Source organism: Oncorhynchus clarkii, chromosome 16 (genome assembly GCF_045791955.1).
Source record: "Oncorhynchus clarkii lewisi isolate Uvic-CL-2024 chromosome 16, UVic_Ocla_1.0, whole genome shotgun sequence".
Classification (NCBI taxonomy): Eukaryota; Metazoa; Chordata; class Actinopteri; order Salmoniformes; family Salmonidae; genus Oncorhynchus; species Oncorhynchus clarkii.
This window is the reverse complement of record NC_092162.1, coordinates 11,544,878-11,563,159: the sequence shown is the minus strand read 5'-3', so window position 1 is coordinate 11,563,159 and position 18,282 is coordinate 11,544,878. Positions and strand designations below refer to the sequence as shown.

General features: G+C 46.8%; 1 protein-coding gene across 1 annotated transcript in view; it reads left to right on the top strand.

Annotated features, from left to right (window-relative positions):
- The window catches only part of LOC139367959 (metastasis-associated protein MTA3-like), a 32,130-nt gene that overhangs the window by 10,105 nt on the left and 3,743 nt on the right, over positions 1–18,282 (top strand). Inside the window, exons 5-18 of the mRNA XM_071106384.1 lie at positions 103–166; positions 295–412; positions 498–600; positions 698–797; positions 907–1,095; positions 11,840–11,914; positions 12,068–12,126; positions 12,287–12,405; positions 12,591–12,748; positions 12,896–13,118; positions 17,030–17,122; positions 17,270–17,431; positions 17,527–17,555; positions 17,859–17,989. Coding sequence (XP_070962485.1) covers positions 103–166; positions 295–412; positions 498–600; positions 698–797; positions 907–1,095; positions 11,840–11,914; positions 12,068–12,126; positions 12,287–12,405; positions 12,591–12,748; positions 12,896–13,118; positions 17,030–17,122; positions 17,270–17,431; positions 17,527–17,555; positions 17,859–17,989 — 1,623 coding nt within the window. The remainder of the gene's footprint in view (positions 1–102; positions 167–294; positions 413–497; positions 601–697; positions 798–906; positions 1,096–11,839; positions 11,915–12,067; positions 12,127–12,286; positions 12,406–12,590; positions 12,749–12,895; positions 13,119–17,029; positions 17,123–17,269; positions 17,432–17,526; positions 17,556–17,858; positions 17,990–18,282) is intronic.

Here is an 18,282-nt window from a genome sequence, read left to right as displayed (position 1 = left end):
CCCTGCTGTAACAGGCAGTACCCCAGGATGCACACTCACCCAGCCATTAAACCGTGTACCACAGACAACAGTGCTCACCCCCGCCCCGTCTCTCTCTTTTAGGGGGAAGTGTAGTGTGGCATTGTTGAATGAGACGGAAGCTGTTCTCTCCTACCTGGACAAAGAGGTAAGAGGGGTTGTGTGTAGGTGTTGGTAGGTTCACACCTGCCAATAAAATGCCTCCCATACCATTCTCATGTGTCAGCTTTGTGTGTGCGCGTGTATGTATTGTAAAAATATGTGTGTTTTCCATAGGATATGTTCTTCTACTCGCTGGTCTACGACCCTACCCAGAAGACACTGTTGGCTGATAAAGGAGAGATCAGAGTGGGACCACGCTTTCAGGCTGACGTACCTGACATGCTACAGGAGGGTAGGCGCACACACACACACACACACACACACACACACACACACACACCCCCCCACCCCCTCTGACTGACTGTATCTCTTCGTAGGTGACTCAGATGAACGTGACCAATCAAAGCTAGAAGAGAAGCTATGGGATCCTGACTGTCCTCTCTCCAGCAAACAGATAGACCAGTTCCTGGTGGTGGCACGGTACGACCTTTAACCTCTAATCCCTGACCTCTCGGTTAATTTTCCGTACCGAAGACCCTTGATCTCTAGCCCTGACATTAAAACTGTGTGCTTGTAGGGCGGTGGGGACGTTTGCCAGGGCGCTGGACTGTAGCAGTTCGGTCAGACAGCCCAGTCTACATGCGAGTGCAGCCGCCGCCTCACGAGACATCACACTGGTGATAGACACACACACACACACTTTTGTATTGTCCCGAGTTTGACTGTTCGTCTAAGGATGTAACCTTCTCTAACTTTCTATCTGCCTGCGTGTGTCCCCGTGTGTAGTTCCACGCGATGGACACGCTGCATCGTCATGGTTACGACCTGTCCAGTGCGTTGAGTGTGTTGGTGCCGTCCGGTGGGCCGGTGCTGTGTCGGGACGAGATGGAGGAGTGGAGCGCCTCGGAGGCAGCCATGTTTGAAGAGGCTCTGGAAAAATACGGAAAGGACTTCAACGACATAAGACAAGACTTCGTAAGTCACAGTCTCAGTGTGTGTGTGTACATTGTTTTTAATGTCACGGGCACATGTACAGGGAAATGCCTTTGTTGCTTGCTCGTTCCCAACAGTGCAGTAACCAATACCAGTAGTACTATAAAATACTAAAGTATGGTAGAACAAAAACACACGAGAAAGTAAGAAGCTATATACAGGGTCAGTTCCAATACCTTATTTACAGAGTGCACGGATACTGGAGTGATGGAGGTAGATATGTATAGGGGTAAGGTGACAGGGATACTGGAGTGATGGAGGTAGATATGTATAGGGATAAGGTGACAGGGATACTGGAGTGATGGGAGGTAGATATGTATAAGGGTTAGGGGACAGGGATACTGGAGTGATGGAGGTAGATATGTATAGGGGTCAGCGGACAGGGATACTGGAGTGATGGAGAGAAAGATAAATAAAATCAAGGGTCAACTCACATAGTCAATGTAGCCATTCTGTTAGCTATTTAGCAGTCTTAAGGCTTGGGTATAGAAGCTGTTCAGGAGCCTGTTGGTGTCAGACTTGTTGCTCTGGTACTGCCGTGCGGAAACAGAGAGAATAGTCTATGGCTTGGGTGGCTGGAGTCTTTAACGATTTTCCGGGCTTTCCTTTCACATCGCCTGGTATAGAGTTCCTGGATGGCAGGGAGCTCGGCCCCAGTGGTGTACTGGGCTGTCTGCACCACCCTCTGCTGTAGAACCTTTTGAGGATTAGAGGGCCCATGCTAGATCTTTTCAACCTCCTGAGGGTCTTCACGACTGTTTGTGTGTATGTGTACCATTTGAAGTCCTTAGTGCAGGGTTTCCCAAACTCGATCCTCGGGACCCCAAGCGGTGTTTTGGTTTCTGACCTAGCGCAATACATATGATTCAAATCAATTATTCAATAAAGGTTTGATCTTTTTAATCAACCGTGTAGTGTTAGGGCAACACACTAAATGTGCTCCCCTTGGGGTCCTGAGGACCGAGTTTGGGAAACGCTGCCTTAGTGATTTGGACACAGAGGAACTTGAAGCTTATTGACCCGCTCCACTGCAGCCCCGTTGATGTGGATAGGGGGCGTGCTTGCTCCCCGTTTCCTGTAGTCGATGATCAGATATTATGTCTTGCTGACGTTGAGGGAGACGTTGATGTATTGGCACCACACTTTATTTTTTTAATCCTTATTTTACCAGGTAAGTTGACTGAGAACACATTCTCATTTTACAGCAACAACCTGGGGGAGAGAAGGGGGGACAAATGAGCCAATTGGAAGCTGGGGATGATAGGTGGCCATGATGGTATTAGAGCCAGATTGGGATTTTTTGGGGGGACACTGGGGTTAACACCCCCACTCTTACGATATGTACACACTGCCAGGTCACTGACCTTCCTGTAGGCTGTCTCATCGTCGCCGGTGATCAGGCCTACCACCGTCGTGTCGTCAGCAAACTTGATGTTGATGTTTGAGTCGTGCATGGCCATGCAGTCGTGGGTGATCAGGGAGTACCGGAGGGGACTAAGCACACACCCCTGTGGGGCCCATGTGTTGAGGGTCAGTGTGGCAGAGGTAGGGTTGCACATTTTGGGGAATATTCAGAGGTGGAAACTTTCCATGGGAATTAACGGAAATACATGCAAATTAATATTAATACCATTTAAATGTATTTTGCATAGGATATATTTACCATATCATATGGAGACCGAAACATTGTCACGGCCGTGGAATGAAGAGGACCAAAGCGCAGCGAGCGTACATATTCCTTTTATTTAGGATGACGCCGACAAAAACAATAAACAATACAAAACAACCGTGAAGCTTAACTAAGGGCTATGTGCCAAAATCAAAGATAACTTCCCACACTGAAAGGAGGGAAAGGGCTTACCTAAGTATGGTTCCCAATCAGAGACAACGATAGACAGCTGTCCCTGATTGAGAACCATACCCGGCCAAAAAACATGGAAATACAAAATCATAGAAAAACAAAACATAGAATGCCCACCCCACATCACACCCTGACCTTGAAGCTTATTGACCCGCTCCAAATAGAGAAATAAAACGTCTCTCTAAGGTCAGGGTGTGCGGACTCCGGCCGCAAAACCTGAAGCTATAGGGGAGTTTCCGGGTGGGAATCTATCCGCGGTGGCCGCTCGGGTGCGGGACGTAGACCCAGCTCCACCTCTGGCTCACCCCGCTTTGGTGGCGCCTCTGGTGTGGGGACCCTCGTTGCGGGCCCTGGACTGGGCAACCTCGTTGCGGGCCCCGGACTGGGCACCCTCGCTGGGGGCTCCGGACTGGAGGCTGTCGCTTGGGGCTCCGGACTGGAGGCTGTCGCTTGGGGCTCCGGACTGGAGGCTGTCGCTTGGGGCTCCGGACTGGAGGCTGTCGCTGGGGGCTCCGGACTGGAGGCCGTCGCTGGGGGCTCCGGACTGGAGGCCGTCGTTGGAGGCTTCGTGCCATGGATCACCACTGGAGGCTTCTTGCCATGGATCATCACTGGAGGCTTCTTGCCATGGATCATCACTGGTGGCTTCTTGCCATGGATCATCACTGGAAGCTTCGTGCCATGGATCATCACTGGAAGCTTCGTGCCATGGATCATCACTGGAGTGGAGAGACACACAGGAGGCCTGGTTCTGGGAGCAGGCACAGGACTCACCAGGCTGGGGTGACATACAAGAGGATTAGTTCTGGGCGCAGTCACAGGACTCACCATGCTGGGGTGACATACAGGAGACTTTGTCCACACTGGGCTGTGCAGACGTACCGGAGACACAGTGCGCAGAGCCGGCGTAGGATATCCTGGGCCGAAGAGACGCACTGGAGACCAGGAACGCTGAGCCGGCACCATCCGTCCTGGCTGGATGCTCACCCTAGCCTGGCAGATGCGGGGAGCTGGGATGTAGCACACCGGGCTGTGAACGCGCACTGGAGACACTGTGCGCTCCACCGCATAAACACGGTGCCTGACCAGTACGATGCTCGCTACGGTAAGCACGGGAGTTGGCTCAGGTCTCCAACCTGACTCAGCTAAACTCCCCGTGTGCCCCCCACCAACTTTTCGTGGGGGCTGCCTCTCGTTCCTGCTCCGCTGACGTGCCTCCTCATATCGCCGCCGCTCCTCCTTCGGTGCCGTTATCTCCTCCCTTGGAAGGTGATACTCCCCAGCCTGCCTCCAGGGTCCCTTACCGTCCAGGATCTCCTCCCATGTCCAGGAGTCCTCTTTACCACGCTGCTTGGTCTTTTGGTGGTGGGAAGTTCTGTCACGGCCGTGGAATGAAGAGGACCAAAGCGCAGCGTGGTGAGCGTGCATATTCCTTTTATTTAGGATGACGCCGACAAAAACAATAAACAATACAAAACAACCGTGAAGCTTAAGGGCTATGTGCCACAAAGAAAGGAGGGAAAGGAGCTACCTAAGTATGGTTCCCAATCAGAGACAACGATAGACAGCTGTCCATGATTGAGAACCATACCCGGCCAAAACATGGAAATACAAAATTCTAGAAAAACAAAACATAGAATGCCCACCCCACATCACACCCTGACCTAACCAAATGGAGAAATAAAACAGCTCTCTAAGGTCAGGGCGTGACAAACATAAACCTTTTACCTCATCATAAGTAGACATAATTGAAAATTAAATCTTTCCAATAGAAATTTTAAAAACTATTTAGTTACGAATTGAACTTGAATTAAATGAGTTGACTCTTCATATGGGAGGATTTCACTGAACAACAAATAAAAGGGAATATTGAATGATCCCCAATGATCCATCGCATCTCCCAAAAATGTTTTCAACCACAATGTGGCTGATGAGATATGTTGGCACGACTGCCATATTGCATCTCCATTCCAAAGCCCTTGCTTGGAAGTGTACTTCACCAGACTGCCAAGTACTTGGTAATCCAAGATGGCGTAGCAGTGGGATGTTTCAATTGGCTTGTACAGTTGAAGTTGAAAGTTTACATACACCTTAGCCAAATACATTTAATCTGTTTTTCACAATTCCTGACATTTAATCCTGGTAAAAGTTCCCTGTCTGTCTTAGCTCAGTTAGGATCACCACTTAATTTTAAGAATGTGAAATGTTAGAATAATAGTAGAGAGAACGATTCATTTCAGCTTTCATCACATTCCCAGTGGGTCAGAAGTTTACATGCACTAAATTAGTATTTGGTAGCATTGCCTTTAAATTGTTTAACTTGGGTCAAACCTTTCGGGTAGCCTTCCACAAGCTTCCCACAACAAGTTGTGTGAATTTTGGCCCATCCCTCCTGACAGAGCTGGTGTAACTGAGTCAGGTTTATAGGCCTCCTTGCTCGCACACGCGTTTTCAGTTCTGCCCACAAATTTTCTATAGGATTGAGGTCAGGGCTTTGTGATGGCCACTCCAATACCTTGACTCTGTTGTCCTTAAGCCATTTTGTCAAAACTTTGGAAGTATGCTTGGGGTCATTGTCCATTTGGAAAACCCATTTGTGACCAAGCTTTAACTTCCTGACTGATGTCTTGAGATGTTGCTTCAATATATCCATATAATTTTCCTACCTCATGAAGCCATCTATTTTGTGAAGTGCACCAGTCCCTCCTGCAGCAAAGCACCGCCACAACATGATGCTGCCACCCCCGTGCTTCACGGTTGGGATGGTGTTCTTCGGCTTGCAAGCCTCCCCCTTTTTCCTCCATACACAACGATGGTCATTATGGTCAAACAGTTCTGCTTCATCAGACCAGAGGACATTTCTCCAAAAAGTAAGATTTTTGTCCCCATGTGCAGTTGCAAACCGTAGTCTGGCCTTTTTATGGCGGTTTTGGAGCAGTGGCTTCTTCCTTCCTGAGCGGCCTTTCAGGTTATGTGGATATAGATACTTTTGTGCCTGTTTCCTCAAGCATCTTCACAAGGTCCTTTGCTGTTGTTCTGGGATTGATTTGCACTTTTTGCACCAAAGTACATTCATCTCTAGGAGACAGAACGCATCTCCTTCCTGAGCGGTATGACAGCTGCATGGTCTCATGGTGTTTATACTTGCGTACTATTGTTTGTACAGATGAACGTTTGGAAATTGCTCCCAAGGATGAACCAGACTTGTGGAGGTCTACAATTTTGGTGCCTTGTGGAGGTCTTGGCTGATTTCTTTAGAAATTCCCATGATGTCAAGCAAAGAGGCACTGAGTTAGAAGGTAGGCCTTGAAATACATCCACAGGTACACCTCCAATTGCCTCAAATTATGTCAATTAGCCTATCAGAAGCTTCTAAAGCCATGACATCATTTTCTGGAATTATCCGAGCTGTTTAAAGGCACAGTCAACTTAGTGTATGCAAACTTCTGACCCACTGGAATTGTGATACAATGAGTTATAAGTTAAATAATCTGTCTGTAAACAATTGTTGGAAAAATTACTTGTGTCATGCACAAAGTAGATGTCCTAACCGACTTGCCAAAACTATAGTTTGTTAAACAACAATACATTTTTGGAGTGGTTGAAAAACAAGTTTTGATGAATCCAACCTAAGTGTATGTAAACTTCCGACTTCAACTGTATATATAATTTCTTTCTTCGTATATATTTTTTTATTAAAAAAAAATTGATCTACGGACTGAACATACTCTCCTGCAACCTGCCTCACCCAATGCTATATGGATCTGCTATTTTTTTATACTTTAGAACCGTAACCCCGTTCAAGCTAGCCAGCTAGTAGTCAGTTAGCCACTGCTAGCTTCAGCCAGGTCAAGTCCTGCCAACCTGCACAGCGCAACATCAACCCAGAGCATATCGGACTGCTTTCCTCCACCATATCTCCAGATTCCTACCGCAAGCTCTGAACCTTTACACCGGATGATCGCAGCTAGCTAGCTGCTATCCAAGTGGCTACTCCTGGCTAACTTCTCTGTCCCGAAGCAAGCACCAGTTAGCCTGGAGCTAGCCTCGAATCTATGCCCATCTCCCGGCTAGCCGAATAGATCTATCAAGAATTCCTGGGCTTCAATACCTCTTTTGCCAATTGGCCTTTGCCTTTGCTGCCGACACGGAGCCCTGCCGATCCATCATGACTGGTCTGCCGGCGTAACCGTCCGAGGGGGTTTCAACAGGCCCACCCCGTTGCGATGTCCCCGAGGCCCATCTGCTAGCCTGCTGCTAGCCCCGGCCTGCTACTCACTAGACCCTATGATTACTCGGCTACACATGCCTCTCCTTAATGTAACTATGCCTTGTCTATTGCTGTTTTGGTTAGTAATCTTTGTCTTATTTCACTGTAGAGCCTCCAGTCATGCTCAATATGCCTGTTGTTCAACCCCCCACACATGCGGTGACCGCACCTGGCTTAAATGGTGCTTCTAGAGAACACCTCTGTCATCGTCACTCAATGCCTAGGCTTACCTCCACTGTACTCACATCCTACCATACCCTTGTCTGTACATTATGCCTTGAATCTATCCTTCCATGCCCAGAAACCTGCCCCCTTTATTCTCTGTTCCGAACGCACTAGACGATCAGTTCTTTTAGCCTTCCAAATCAAAATCATATTTATTTATATAGCACTTCGTACATCAGCTGATATCTCAAAGTGCTGTACAGAAACCCAGCCTAAAACCCCAAACAGCAAGCAATGCAGGTGTTGAAGCATGTTGGCTAGGAAAAACTCCCTAGAAAGGCCAAAACCTAGGAAGAAACCTAGAGAGGAACCAGGATATGAGGGGTGGCCAGTCCTCTTCTGGCTGTGCTGGGTGGAGATTATAACAGAACATGGCCAAGATGTTCAAATGTTCATAAATGACCAGCATGGTCAAATAATAGGTCTGGGACAGGTAGCACGTCCGGTGAACAGGTCAGGATTCCATAGTCGCGGCCAGTTGAAACTGGAGCAGCAGCACGGCCAGGTGGACTTGGGAGAGCAAGGAATCATCATGCCAGGTAGTCCTGAGGCATGGTCCTAGGGCTCAGGTCCTCAGAGAAAGAGATAATTAGAGAGAGCATACTTAAATTCACACAGGACACCGGATAAGACAGGAGAAGTAGTCCAGATATAACAAACTGATCCTAGCCCCCTGACACATAAACTACTGCAGCATAAATACTGGAGGCTGAGACAGGAGGGGTCAGGAGACACTGTGGCCCCATCCGATGATACCCCCGGACAGGGCCAAACAGGAAGGATATAACCCCACCCACTTTGCCAAAGCACAGCCCCCACACCACTAGAGGGATATCTTCAACCACCAACTTACCATCCTGAGACAAGGCCGAGTATAGCCCACAAAGATCTCCGCCACAGCACAACCCAAGGGGTGGGCGCCAACCCAGACAGGAAGATCACATCAGTGACTCTGCCCACTCAAGTGACGCACCCCTCCTAGGGACGGCATGAAAGAACACCAGTAAGCCAGTGACTCAGCCCCTGTAATAGGGTTAGAGGCAGAGAATCCCCGTGGAAAGAGGGGAACCGGCCAGGCAGAGACAGCAAGGGCGGTTCGTTGCTCCAGAGCCTTTCCGTTCACCTTCACACTCCTGGGCCAGACTACACTCAATCATATGACCCACTGAAGAGATGAGTCTTCAGTAAAGACTTAAAGGTTGAGACTGAGTCTGCGTCTCTCACATTGGTAGGCAGACCATTCCATAAAAATGGAGCTCTATAGGAGAAAGCCCTGCCTCCAGCTGTTTGCTTAGAAATTCTAGGGACAATTAGGAGGCCTGCGTCTTGTGACCGTAGTGTACGTGTAGGTATGTACGGCAGGACCAAATCAGAGAGATAGGTAGGAGCAAGCCCATGTAATGCTTTGTAGGTTAGCAGTAAAACCTTGAAATCAGCCCTTGCCTTGACAGGAAGTCAGTGTAGGGAAGCTAGCACTGGAGTAATATGATACTTTTTTGGGGTTCTAGTCAGGATTCTAGCAGCCGTATTTAGCACTAACTAAAGTTTATTTAGTGCTTTATCCGGGTAGCCGGAAAGTATAGCATTGCAGTAGTCTAACCTAGAAGTAACAAAAGCATGGATTAATTTTTCTGCATCATTTTTGGACAGAAAGCTTCAGATTTTTGCAATGTTACGTAGATGGAAAAAAGCTGTCCTTGAAACAGTCTTGATATGTTCGTCAAAAGAGAGATCAGGGTCCAGAGTAACACCGAGGTCCTTCACAGTTTTATTTGAGACGATTGTACAACCATTAAGATTAATTGTCAGATTCAACAGAAGATCTCTTTGTTTCTTGGGACCTAGAACAAACATCTCTGTTTTGTCCGAGTTTAAAAGTAGAACGTTTGCAGCCATCCACTTCCTTATGTCTGAAACACAGGCTTCTAGCGAGGGCAATTTTGGGGCTTCACCATGTTTCATTGAAATGTACAGCTGTGTGTCATCCGCATAGCAGTGAAAGTTAATATTATGTTTTCGAATGACATTCCCAAGAGGTAAAATATATAGTGAAAACAATAGTGGTCCTAAAACGGAACCTTGAGGAACACCGAAATTTACAGTTGATTTGTCAGAGGCCAAACCATTCACAGAGACAAACTGATATCTTTCCAACAGATAAGATCTAAACCAGGCCAGAACTTGTCCGTGTAGACCAATTTTGGTTTCCAATCTCTCCAAAAGAATGTGGTGATCGATGGTATCAAAAGCAGCACTAAGGTCTAGGAGCACGAGGACAGATGCAGAGCCTCGGTCTATTGCCATTAAAAGGTCATTTACCATCTTCACAAGTGCAGTCTCAGTGCTATGATGGGGTCTAAAACCAGACTGAAGCATTTCGTATACATTGTTTGTCTTCAGGAAGGCAGTGAGTTGCTGCGCAAAAGCCTTTCTAAAAAAAATTAGAGGAATGGAAGATTTTAGAGGATTGGAAGATTCGAAATAGGCCGATTAGTTTTTTTATATTTTCTGGGTCAAGGTTTGACTTTTTCAAGAGAGGCTTTATTACTGCCACTTTTAGTGAGTTTGGTACACATCCGGTGGATAGAGAGACGTTTATTATGTTCCAAGCACAGGAAGCAGCTCTTTCAGTAGTTTAGTTGGAATAGGGTCCAGTATGCAGCTTGAAGGTTTAGAGGCCATGATTCTTTTCATCATTGTGTCAAGAGATATAGTACTAAAACACTTGAGTGTCTCTCTTGATCCTAGGTCCTGGCAGAGTTGTGCAGACTCAGGACAACTGAGCTTTGAAGGAATACGCAGATTTAAAGAGGAGTCCGTAATTTGCTTTCTAATAATAATGATCTTTCCTCAAAGAAGTTTGTGAATTTATTACTGCTGAAGTGAAAGCCATCCTCACTTGGGGAATGCTGCTTTTTAGTTAGCTTTGCAACCGTATCAAAAATAAATTTTGGATTGTTCTTATTTTCCTTAATTAAGTTGGAAAAATAGGATGATCGAGCAGCAGTAAGGGCTCTTCGATACTGCACGGTACTGTCTTTCCAAGCTAGTCGGAAGACTTTCAGTTTGGCGTGGCGTCATTTCCGTTCCAATTTTCTGGAAGCTTGCTTCAGAGCTCGGGTATTTTCTACATACCAGGGAGCTAGTTTCTTATAAGAAATGTTTTTAGTTTTTAGGGGTGCAACTGCATCTAGGGTATTGCGCAAGGTTAAATTGAGTTCCTCAGTTAGGTGGTTAACTGATTTTTGTCCTCTGGAAGGAAGCCAGCAGGTGTGGGTGGGTGGGTGGGATTCGGACAGGAAGCCAGCAGGTGTGGGAGGGTGGGAGTCGGACAGGAAGCCAGCAGGTGTGGGTGGGTGGGAGTCGGACAGGAAGCCAGCAGGTGTGGGGGGGTGGGAGTCGGACAGGAAGCCAGCAGGTGTGGGCGGGTGGGAGTCGGACAGGAAGCCAGCAGGTGTGGGCGGGTGGGAGTCGGACAGGAAGCCAGCAGGTGTGGGTGGGTGAGAGTCTGACAGGGAGCCAGCAGGTGTGGGCGGGTGGGAGTCGGACAGGAAGCCAGCAGGTGTGGGCAGGTGCGGTATGAAAAGCTGTGGGAGCGGGATTAATTCATCAGTCCCGCGCAGACCTCTAAATGTCTTAATGACGCAGAAGGAAAGCAGCCTTCTGGTGGTTTTCTGCTTGTTTATAGCCTCGTACAGTTTAAGTGCCTGCTTCTTTTTCTTGTCCTGAGCTGGAATATATGTGTGTGTATATATATATATATATACAGTGCCTTGCGAAAGTATTCGGCCCCCTTGAACTTTGCGACCTTTTGCCACATTTCAATGTCCTGTCTGCTCAGTGAATGGGAAATACTTTGATTTGGATAGCCACAGGGGATTATCTTGTCCGAAAGCCACGTTCCAGAAAAGCAGAGAATATTGCAGTTTCTAGAGTCCTGTTGGTAGAAAATCTGCGATCGGAGAACACCCATCTTATTATTAAGAGACTAGCTCCCCTCTCCTGCTTCTTTGTCGCCGGCATTTCCTCTTGGATAGCCGGGAAAATTGGGTCAGAATTATACAACGAGCAGATGAGTCTAAGTTGATGCCGGAATTAGGTTAGTAACTGCCGATCTGATGTTCAAACGTTCTTGTCAGTCATTTTGTGCAAAAAAAAAAGTAAGGATAAATGCTAAAATAATCACTAAATAGCAAAGTTGGGTTGGAGCTCGCAAGATGGCAGCCATCTTATTTGTGTGTGTTTGCATCTGATGAGTAGGTTTCAGAATAACCCTGGTCGGCCTGCTCATCAATATCCATGAGGGATCTGACACAGACATAAAAAAACATATACGTTAATACCATCTCTCTCTTTTTCCTTCTCTTTAGCTACCGTGGAAGTCTCTGACCAGTATAATAGAGTATTATTACATGTGGAAGACAACAGACCGATACGTACAGCAGGTCAGTCTCTGTATCTCTAACCCACTGCTGCTAGCTAGCTAGCTAACCTAGCTAACCTAGCTGTTAGCCACACCGCAGCATCCAGTGCCAAGCTGTCCTCTGGTCTTATTGGCTAGTAGTCTAACCCTCCTCTCTGTCTTTCTCTCTGAGCAGAAGAGACTGAAGGCAGCAGAAGCAGAAAGCAAACTGAAGCAGGTTTACATCCCCACATAGTAAGTGTGTGTGTGTGTGTGTTTTATTGATTGAGTGTCTGTCTAAGTGTTTGTGTGTGAGTGTTGGTGCACAATCATGTCCATAGACAGTGTGTGTCTTCAGCGTTAGAGGATTCATGTTGAGGAGTTGTTGTGTATCTACCTCCCTCTTGTTTCGCAGCAATAAGCCCAACCCTAACCAGATCTCAGTGACCAATGGGAAGATGGCGACTGTGAATGGGGCGGGGCCTGGAGCCTACCATGCAGCGGGGGGAGGACGAGCCTGCGAGAGCTGCTACTGTAAGTAGACCTTCATCCATCCATCCAGCTCTCCATCCCTCATCTTAAACACTCATCAGAGTGTTTAAGAGGATGACTTATCGATCAACTGTTAGATATTGATCATGTTTATTTATTATGCTTTGATGAGGTGTATGAGTCCTAACATGCAGAATGTGTGTGTGTGTGTGTGTGTGTGTGTACAGCGACACAATCAGCCCAGTGGTACTCGTGGGGGCCACCCAACATGCAGTGTCGCCTGTGTGTGTCGTGCTGGATGTACTGGAAGAAGTACGGTGGCCTTAAGATGCCAAGCAGAGCGGAGGGGCCCGAGGAGAAGACCCCACCCAGCCCTGTGCCCAACGTAAGACCTCACCTTTAACTACTGTACCCCAGGGGCTTATTCTGCTGAATCAATGTTACTGAACATTCTGATAAATATATAATGTAGGACAGTTGTTTTTCTCCGTCATACAGAACAGGTACTCATGTTGGCACTCTCTCCCTCTAGGAGCCTCGGTCGCGTGGCCACGGCCCCCGCCAGTCCAGTCACATGGTGCCGGTGCGTAACAGCGGCAGCCCCAAGTCCTCCACGAAGACAAAGCAGGCCTTCCTGCTGCAGGCCACCCGCCTCACCAAGCTGGCACGCCACATGTGCCGCGACATCATCAGACTGCGACGCGCTGCGCGGCGCCCCTTTGTGCCCATTAACTGTGGCGCCATAAAGGCTGCGTGTAAGAGCTCCTTCAATTCCTAACTTCTGCCTCCACACACACACACATGGACACACACCGCCACCCCCCTTTCACCCCCTCTCCTCCCACCCTCTGTCTGTTTCTCTCTCTGTTTTTGTTATACTGTATTATATTATTATTCTGTTTTTTGTATTTCCCCCCGTTTCCAATAAAGACTGGCGGTCCTCATGACTTTTGAGTTTCACCATCTGTTCATCCGTCTGTCTAGGTCTGTTTTTGGTTTGTTTTTGTCGATATCAACTGAACAGCCGTTAGAGCCGTTTGAAATCCATAGGAGCACACTTCTCCAAACATTTCTCAGAACGGGTCCTTTTGTACACATGCATGCCCCGCACACAAGTCCTACACATGCTCACCCATACACAAACACACATAATGGAAGCTCTCCCTATTCTCCGGGCCAGAGTAGATGATAGTTGCAGAATGTCAGCGTATATTTGCTAAGGTTAGTTAGAAGTGGAGGAGACATATTTTACTAAGAGAAGCTCTATTTTGCACAGCACAGTGCATGTTACATTGATGAGCCTTGGTGTGCTTTTTCTGCAAGGAATTGTATGTATGAGAGACGAGTGGTCGGCGTGATTGATTTGAGATAAGTTTAATTAGAGCTCATCTGATGACAAGGAGGGAGGGAGGAATGTAAAATGGGTGAGTTCAGGCAGTAGTGTCTTTATGAAAATGACCACAGCCTTCTATTCTCAGCTTTTCTTTCTGAGTTTTTAAGCTCGTTTTTTTTATTTCCTGTTTCTGTCTTGCCAAGCCGACCCCCACACGTGCTCCCATTCCGTCCTGTAAGCCACTCTCACATGCCCATATCAGGATGTTCCTCTGTTCCAGTCATATGGACTCACTTCTATTGCTCTCTATTTCTCCTACCTCGTATTTATCTCTGTCTCTTGCTCTTCATCTCTCCCATTCCCTCTCTGTCTCTCTCTTCGTCTCTTCCTCTCTCCATTCTTCTCATCTTTCTCCGTCTCGCTCTCTTCCTCTCTCCATCCCTCTCTCTGTGAATGTGACAGTGGTAACTGTAATAAAGTCACAGCTGAAACCATCCTCTCTGAGTCCTTGTGCTTCATTTGTCTGTGTACCTGTCATCACGCCACCACACTCACCGGTTGGTCAAAGGACCAGACAAGCCCCGCCCCTACTGCAGCATGGACTCCACCCTTCTCTGCCTGCTTCCATCACACCCCAGTCACACCCTCACCGTGTGCATGTTGTAAGGGTTACGCTAATAAATTTAGTGTGTGAGCACTGCTGCTACATCTACCCATAACCACCTCATACAGTAAGTCATCTAACACTGCTGCTACATCTACCCATAACCACCTCATACAGTAAGTCATCTAACACTGCTGCTACATCTACCCATAACCACCTCATACAGTAAGTCATCTAACACTGCTGCTACATCTACCCATAACCACCTCATACAGTAAGTCATCTAACACTGCTGCTACATCTACCCATAACCACCTCATACAGTAAGTCATCTAACACTGCTGTTACATCTACCCATAACCACCTCCTACAGTAAGTCATCTAACACTGCTGTTACATCTACCCATAACCACCTCATACAGTAAGTCATCTAACACTGCTGCTACATCTACCCATAACCACCTCCTACAGTAAGTCATCTAACACACTGCTGCTACATCTACCCATAACCACCTCATACAATAAGTCTAACACTGCTGTTACATCTACCCATAACCACCTCATACAGTAAGTCATCTAACACTGCTGCTACATCTACCCATAACCACCTCATACAGTAAGTCTAACACTGCTGTTACATCTACCCATAACCACCTCATACAGTAAGTCATCTAACACACTGCTGCTACATCTACCCATAACCACCTCATAAGTAAGTCATCTAACACTGCTCCTGCTGTTACATCTACCCATAACCACCTCCTACAGTAAGTCTAACACTGCTGCTACATCTACCCATAACCACCTCATACAGTAAGTCATCTAACACTGCTGCTACATCTACCCATAACCACCTCATACAGTAAGTCATCTAACACTGCTGTTACATCTACCCATAACCACCTCATACAGTAAGTCATCTAACACTGCTGCTACATCTACCCATAACCACCTCATACAGTAAGTCATCTAACACTGCTGTTACATCTACCCATAACCACCTCATACAGTAAGTCATCTAACACTGCTGCTACATCTACCCATAACCACCTCATACAGTAAGTCATCTAACACTGCTGCTACATCTACCCATAACCACCTCATATAGTAAGTCATCTAACACTGCTGCTACATCTACCCATAACCACCTCATACAGTAAGTCATCTAACTGCTGCTACATCTACCCATAACTACCTCATACAGTAAGTAATCTAACTGCTGCTACATCTACCCATAACCACCTCATACAGTAAGTCATCTAACACACTGCTGCTACATCTACCCATAACCACCTCATAACACTGCTGCTACATCTACCCATAACTACCTCATACAGTAAGTCATCTAACACTGCTGCTACATCTACCCATAACCACCTCATACAGTAAGTCATCTAACACTGCTGCTACATCTACCCATAACCACCTCATACAGTAAGTCATCTAACACTGCTGTTACATCTACCCATAACCACCTCCTACAGTAAGTCATCTAACACTGCTGCTACATCTACCCATAACCACCTCCTACAGTAAGTCATCTAACACTGCTGCTACATCTACCCATAACCACCTCATACAGTAAGTCATCTAACACTGCTGCTACATCTACCCATAACCACCTCATACAGTAAGTCTAGCACTGCTGTTACATCTACCCATAACCACCTCATACAGTAAGTCATCTAACACTGCTGTTACATCTACCCATAACCACCTCATACAGTAAGTCATCTAACACTGCTGCTACATCTACCCATAACCACCTCATACAGTAAGTCATCTAACACTGCTGCTACATCTACCCATAACCACCTCATACAGTAAGTCATCTAACACTGCTGTTACATCTACCCATAACCACCTCCTACAGTAAGTCATCTAACACTGCTGCTACATCTACCCATAACCACCTCCTACAGTAAGTCATCTAACACTGCTGTTACATCTACCCATAACCACCTCATACAGTAAGTCATCTAACACTGCTGCTACATCTACCCATAACCACCTCATACAGTAAGTCTAGCACTGCTGTTACATCTACCCATAACCACCTCATACAGTAAGTCATCTAACACTGCTGCTACATCTACCCATAACCACCTCCTACAGTAAGTCATCTAACACTGCTGCTACATCTACCCATAACCACCTCATACAGTAAGTAATCTAACACTGCTGTTACATCTACCCATAACCACCTCATACAGTAAGTCATCTAACACTGCTGTTACATCTACCCATAACCACCTCATACAGTAAGTCATCTAACACTGCTGTTACATCTACCCATAACCACCTCATACAGTAAGTCATCTAACACTGCTGCTACATCTACCCATAACCACCTCCTACAGTAAGTCTAACACTGCTGTTACATCTACCCATAACCACCTCATACAGTAAGTCATCTAACACAGTGTTTCACTTTCAAACTGCTTTCAACTCATACTGCAGGTATTTACAGTTTTATTAGCAGTTACTATTAGTTGGTAACGGTTAGTTTCAGAGCTTTCAGATACATTCTGTATTAGAGGTTCACCAATTCAAAACAAACAACACAGCATGCCACAGGCACCAGTAGATGAAGCAATGTTCATATCTTTTCTCTGTCTGAAACATTCTCCGTATTCTTGACTGAATGACATAGTACAGCTGCTTTGTCTGTCACTGGCGCTGTTTGGTGATTGGTCAGTAGTAGAGCTGCTGTGTGGTGATTGGTCTAGATATGTTGCGGCTGTCGGAGGGGCAAGTTGGGCGACCACCCAGAATCCGGACCACCCAGAGGAGCACCCTGACCAGCGTCCTGCAGTTCCTGGGTAACACACGCAATGCCTAAACAATGGAGCAAATACGTGTTTGTATGACATAAGAGTAGTCTCCAAGGAATGACATTCTCTTATGACAACAAATAGAAAAAAACGGAGTAATATGGGTGGTCAAACATGTGATGCTATGTGTTCCAGAGTCCCGCCCCGCGATACACGCCCCCCGTTCTCACCGAACCCTTGGCCTGCAAGCCCCTCCCCCTCGCCGCCTCCTCTCTTCTCTCCCTCACGGTCCCCATGGCCTTCTGGGTAAACGAAGCTTCCACCACCACACCAGAGCCGAGCCAGAGAAACGCCCAGGTACACACACACACACACACACACTTGCACACACACCTACAATCACACACACTCCAACTAATCTCTATCATGTTGTCTCCCGTGTCCTTCTGTAGAAAACCCAGGCCAGACAACGGTACCAGTGGTGAGTAACAGTTTCTCTTTTACTAAACACAGGACTTTAAATATGTGGTGTTCCTGCCTGACAACATTGTAGACGCATGATAGATCTCAAATCGCCAGGATAGGTGTTTAACATGTCAGCTGACCACATCACAATATACCAATCTGCCCGTAGACCAACCATAGACTTCAAATACAGACATTTAAGGTTGACTCTACAATATTACATCATTAAGCATGGCAGTTTTTTTTATTGAATAATCATGAGGTGCTCGTATTTGATTTTCTCGTTCTGGAGTAATTGTTTGTGATTGGCTCTTCCCAGCAGAACGGCCGTAGCAGTGGAGGCGGGGGGACCAGGGGCAGTGCTAGGGGCGGAGTCATGATTAGGAAGAGACGCCCAAACTTGATCGATGCCCCCGATGACAGCTTCTTCTTTGTCTCCCGGGAGACCAGGTAGGGGTGGCCTTTGATTGGCAACTGGCTTGATGATGCGTGAGACCGTCTTGCGTGTGATTGGAGAGTGATGGCTTATTATGCCTGTGACTGACAGCTGACTGGGCTGAAGCAGCTGTGTCCTAACAAGCTTCGACAACCCTGACTCACCAAGCACAGAAATAGAATTCTAGAGATCAGCGTGTAGAAATGTAATTAATAAGCAGATCACTGCTGTGGGTTGAGATTCATCAGGAGTTGAGTGAGCAAACTGGGCCAATTAGTCTTTAGATATAGTTTTGCTATGCAACAAC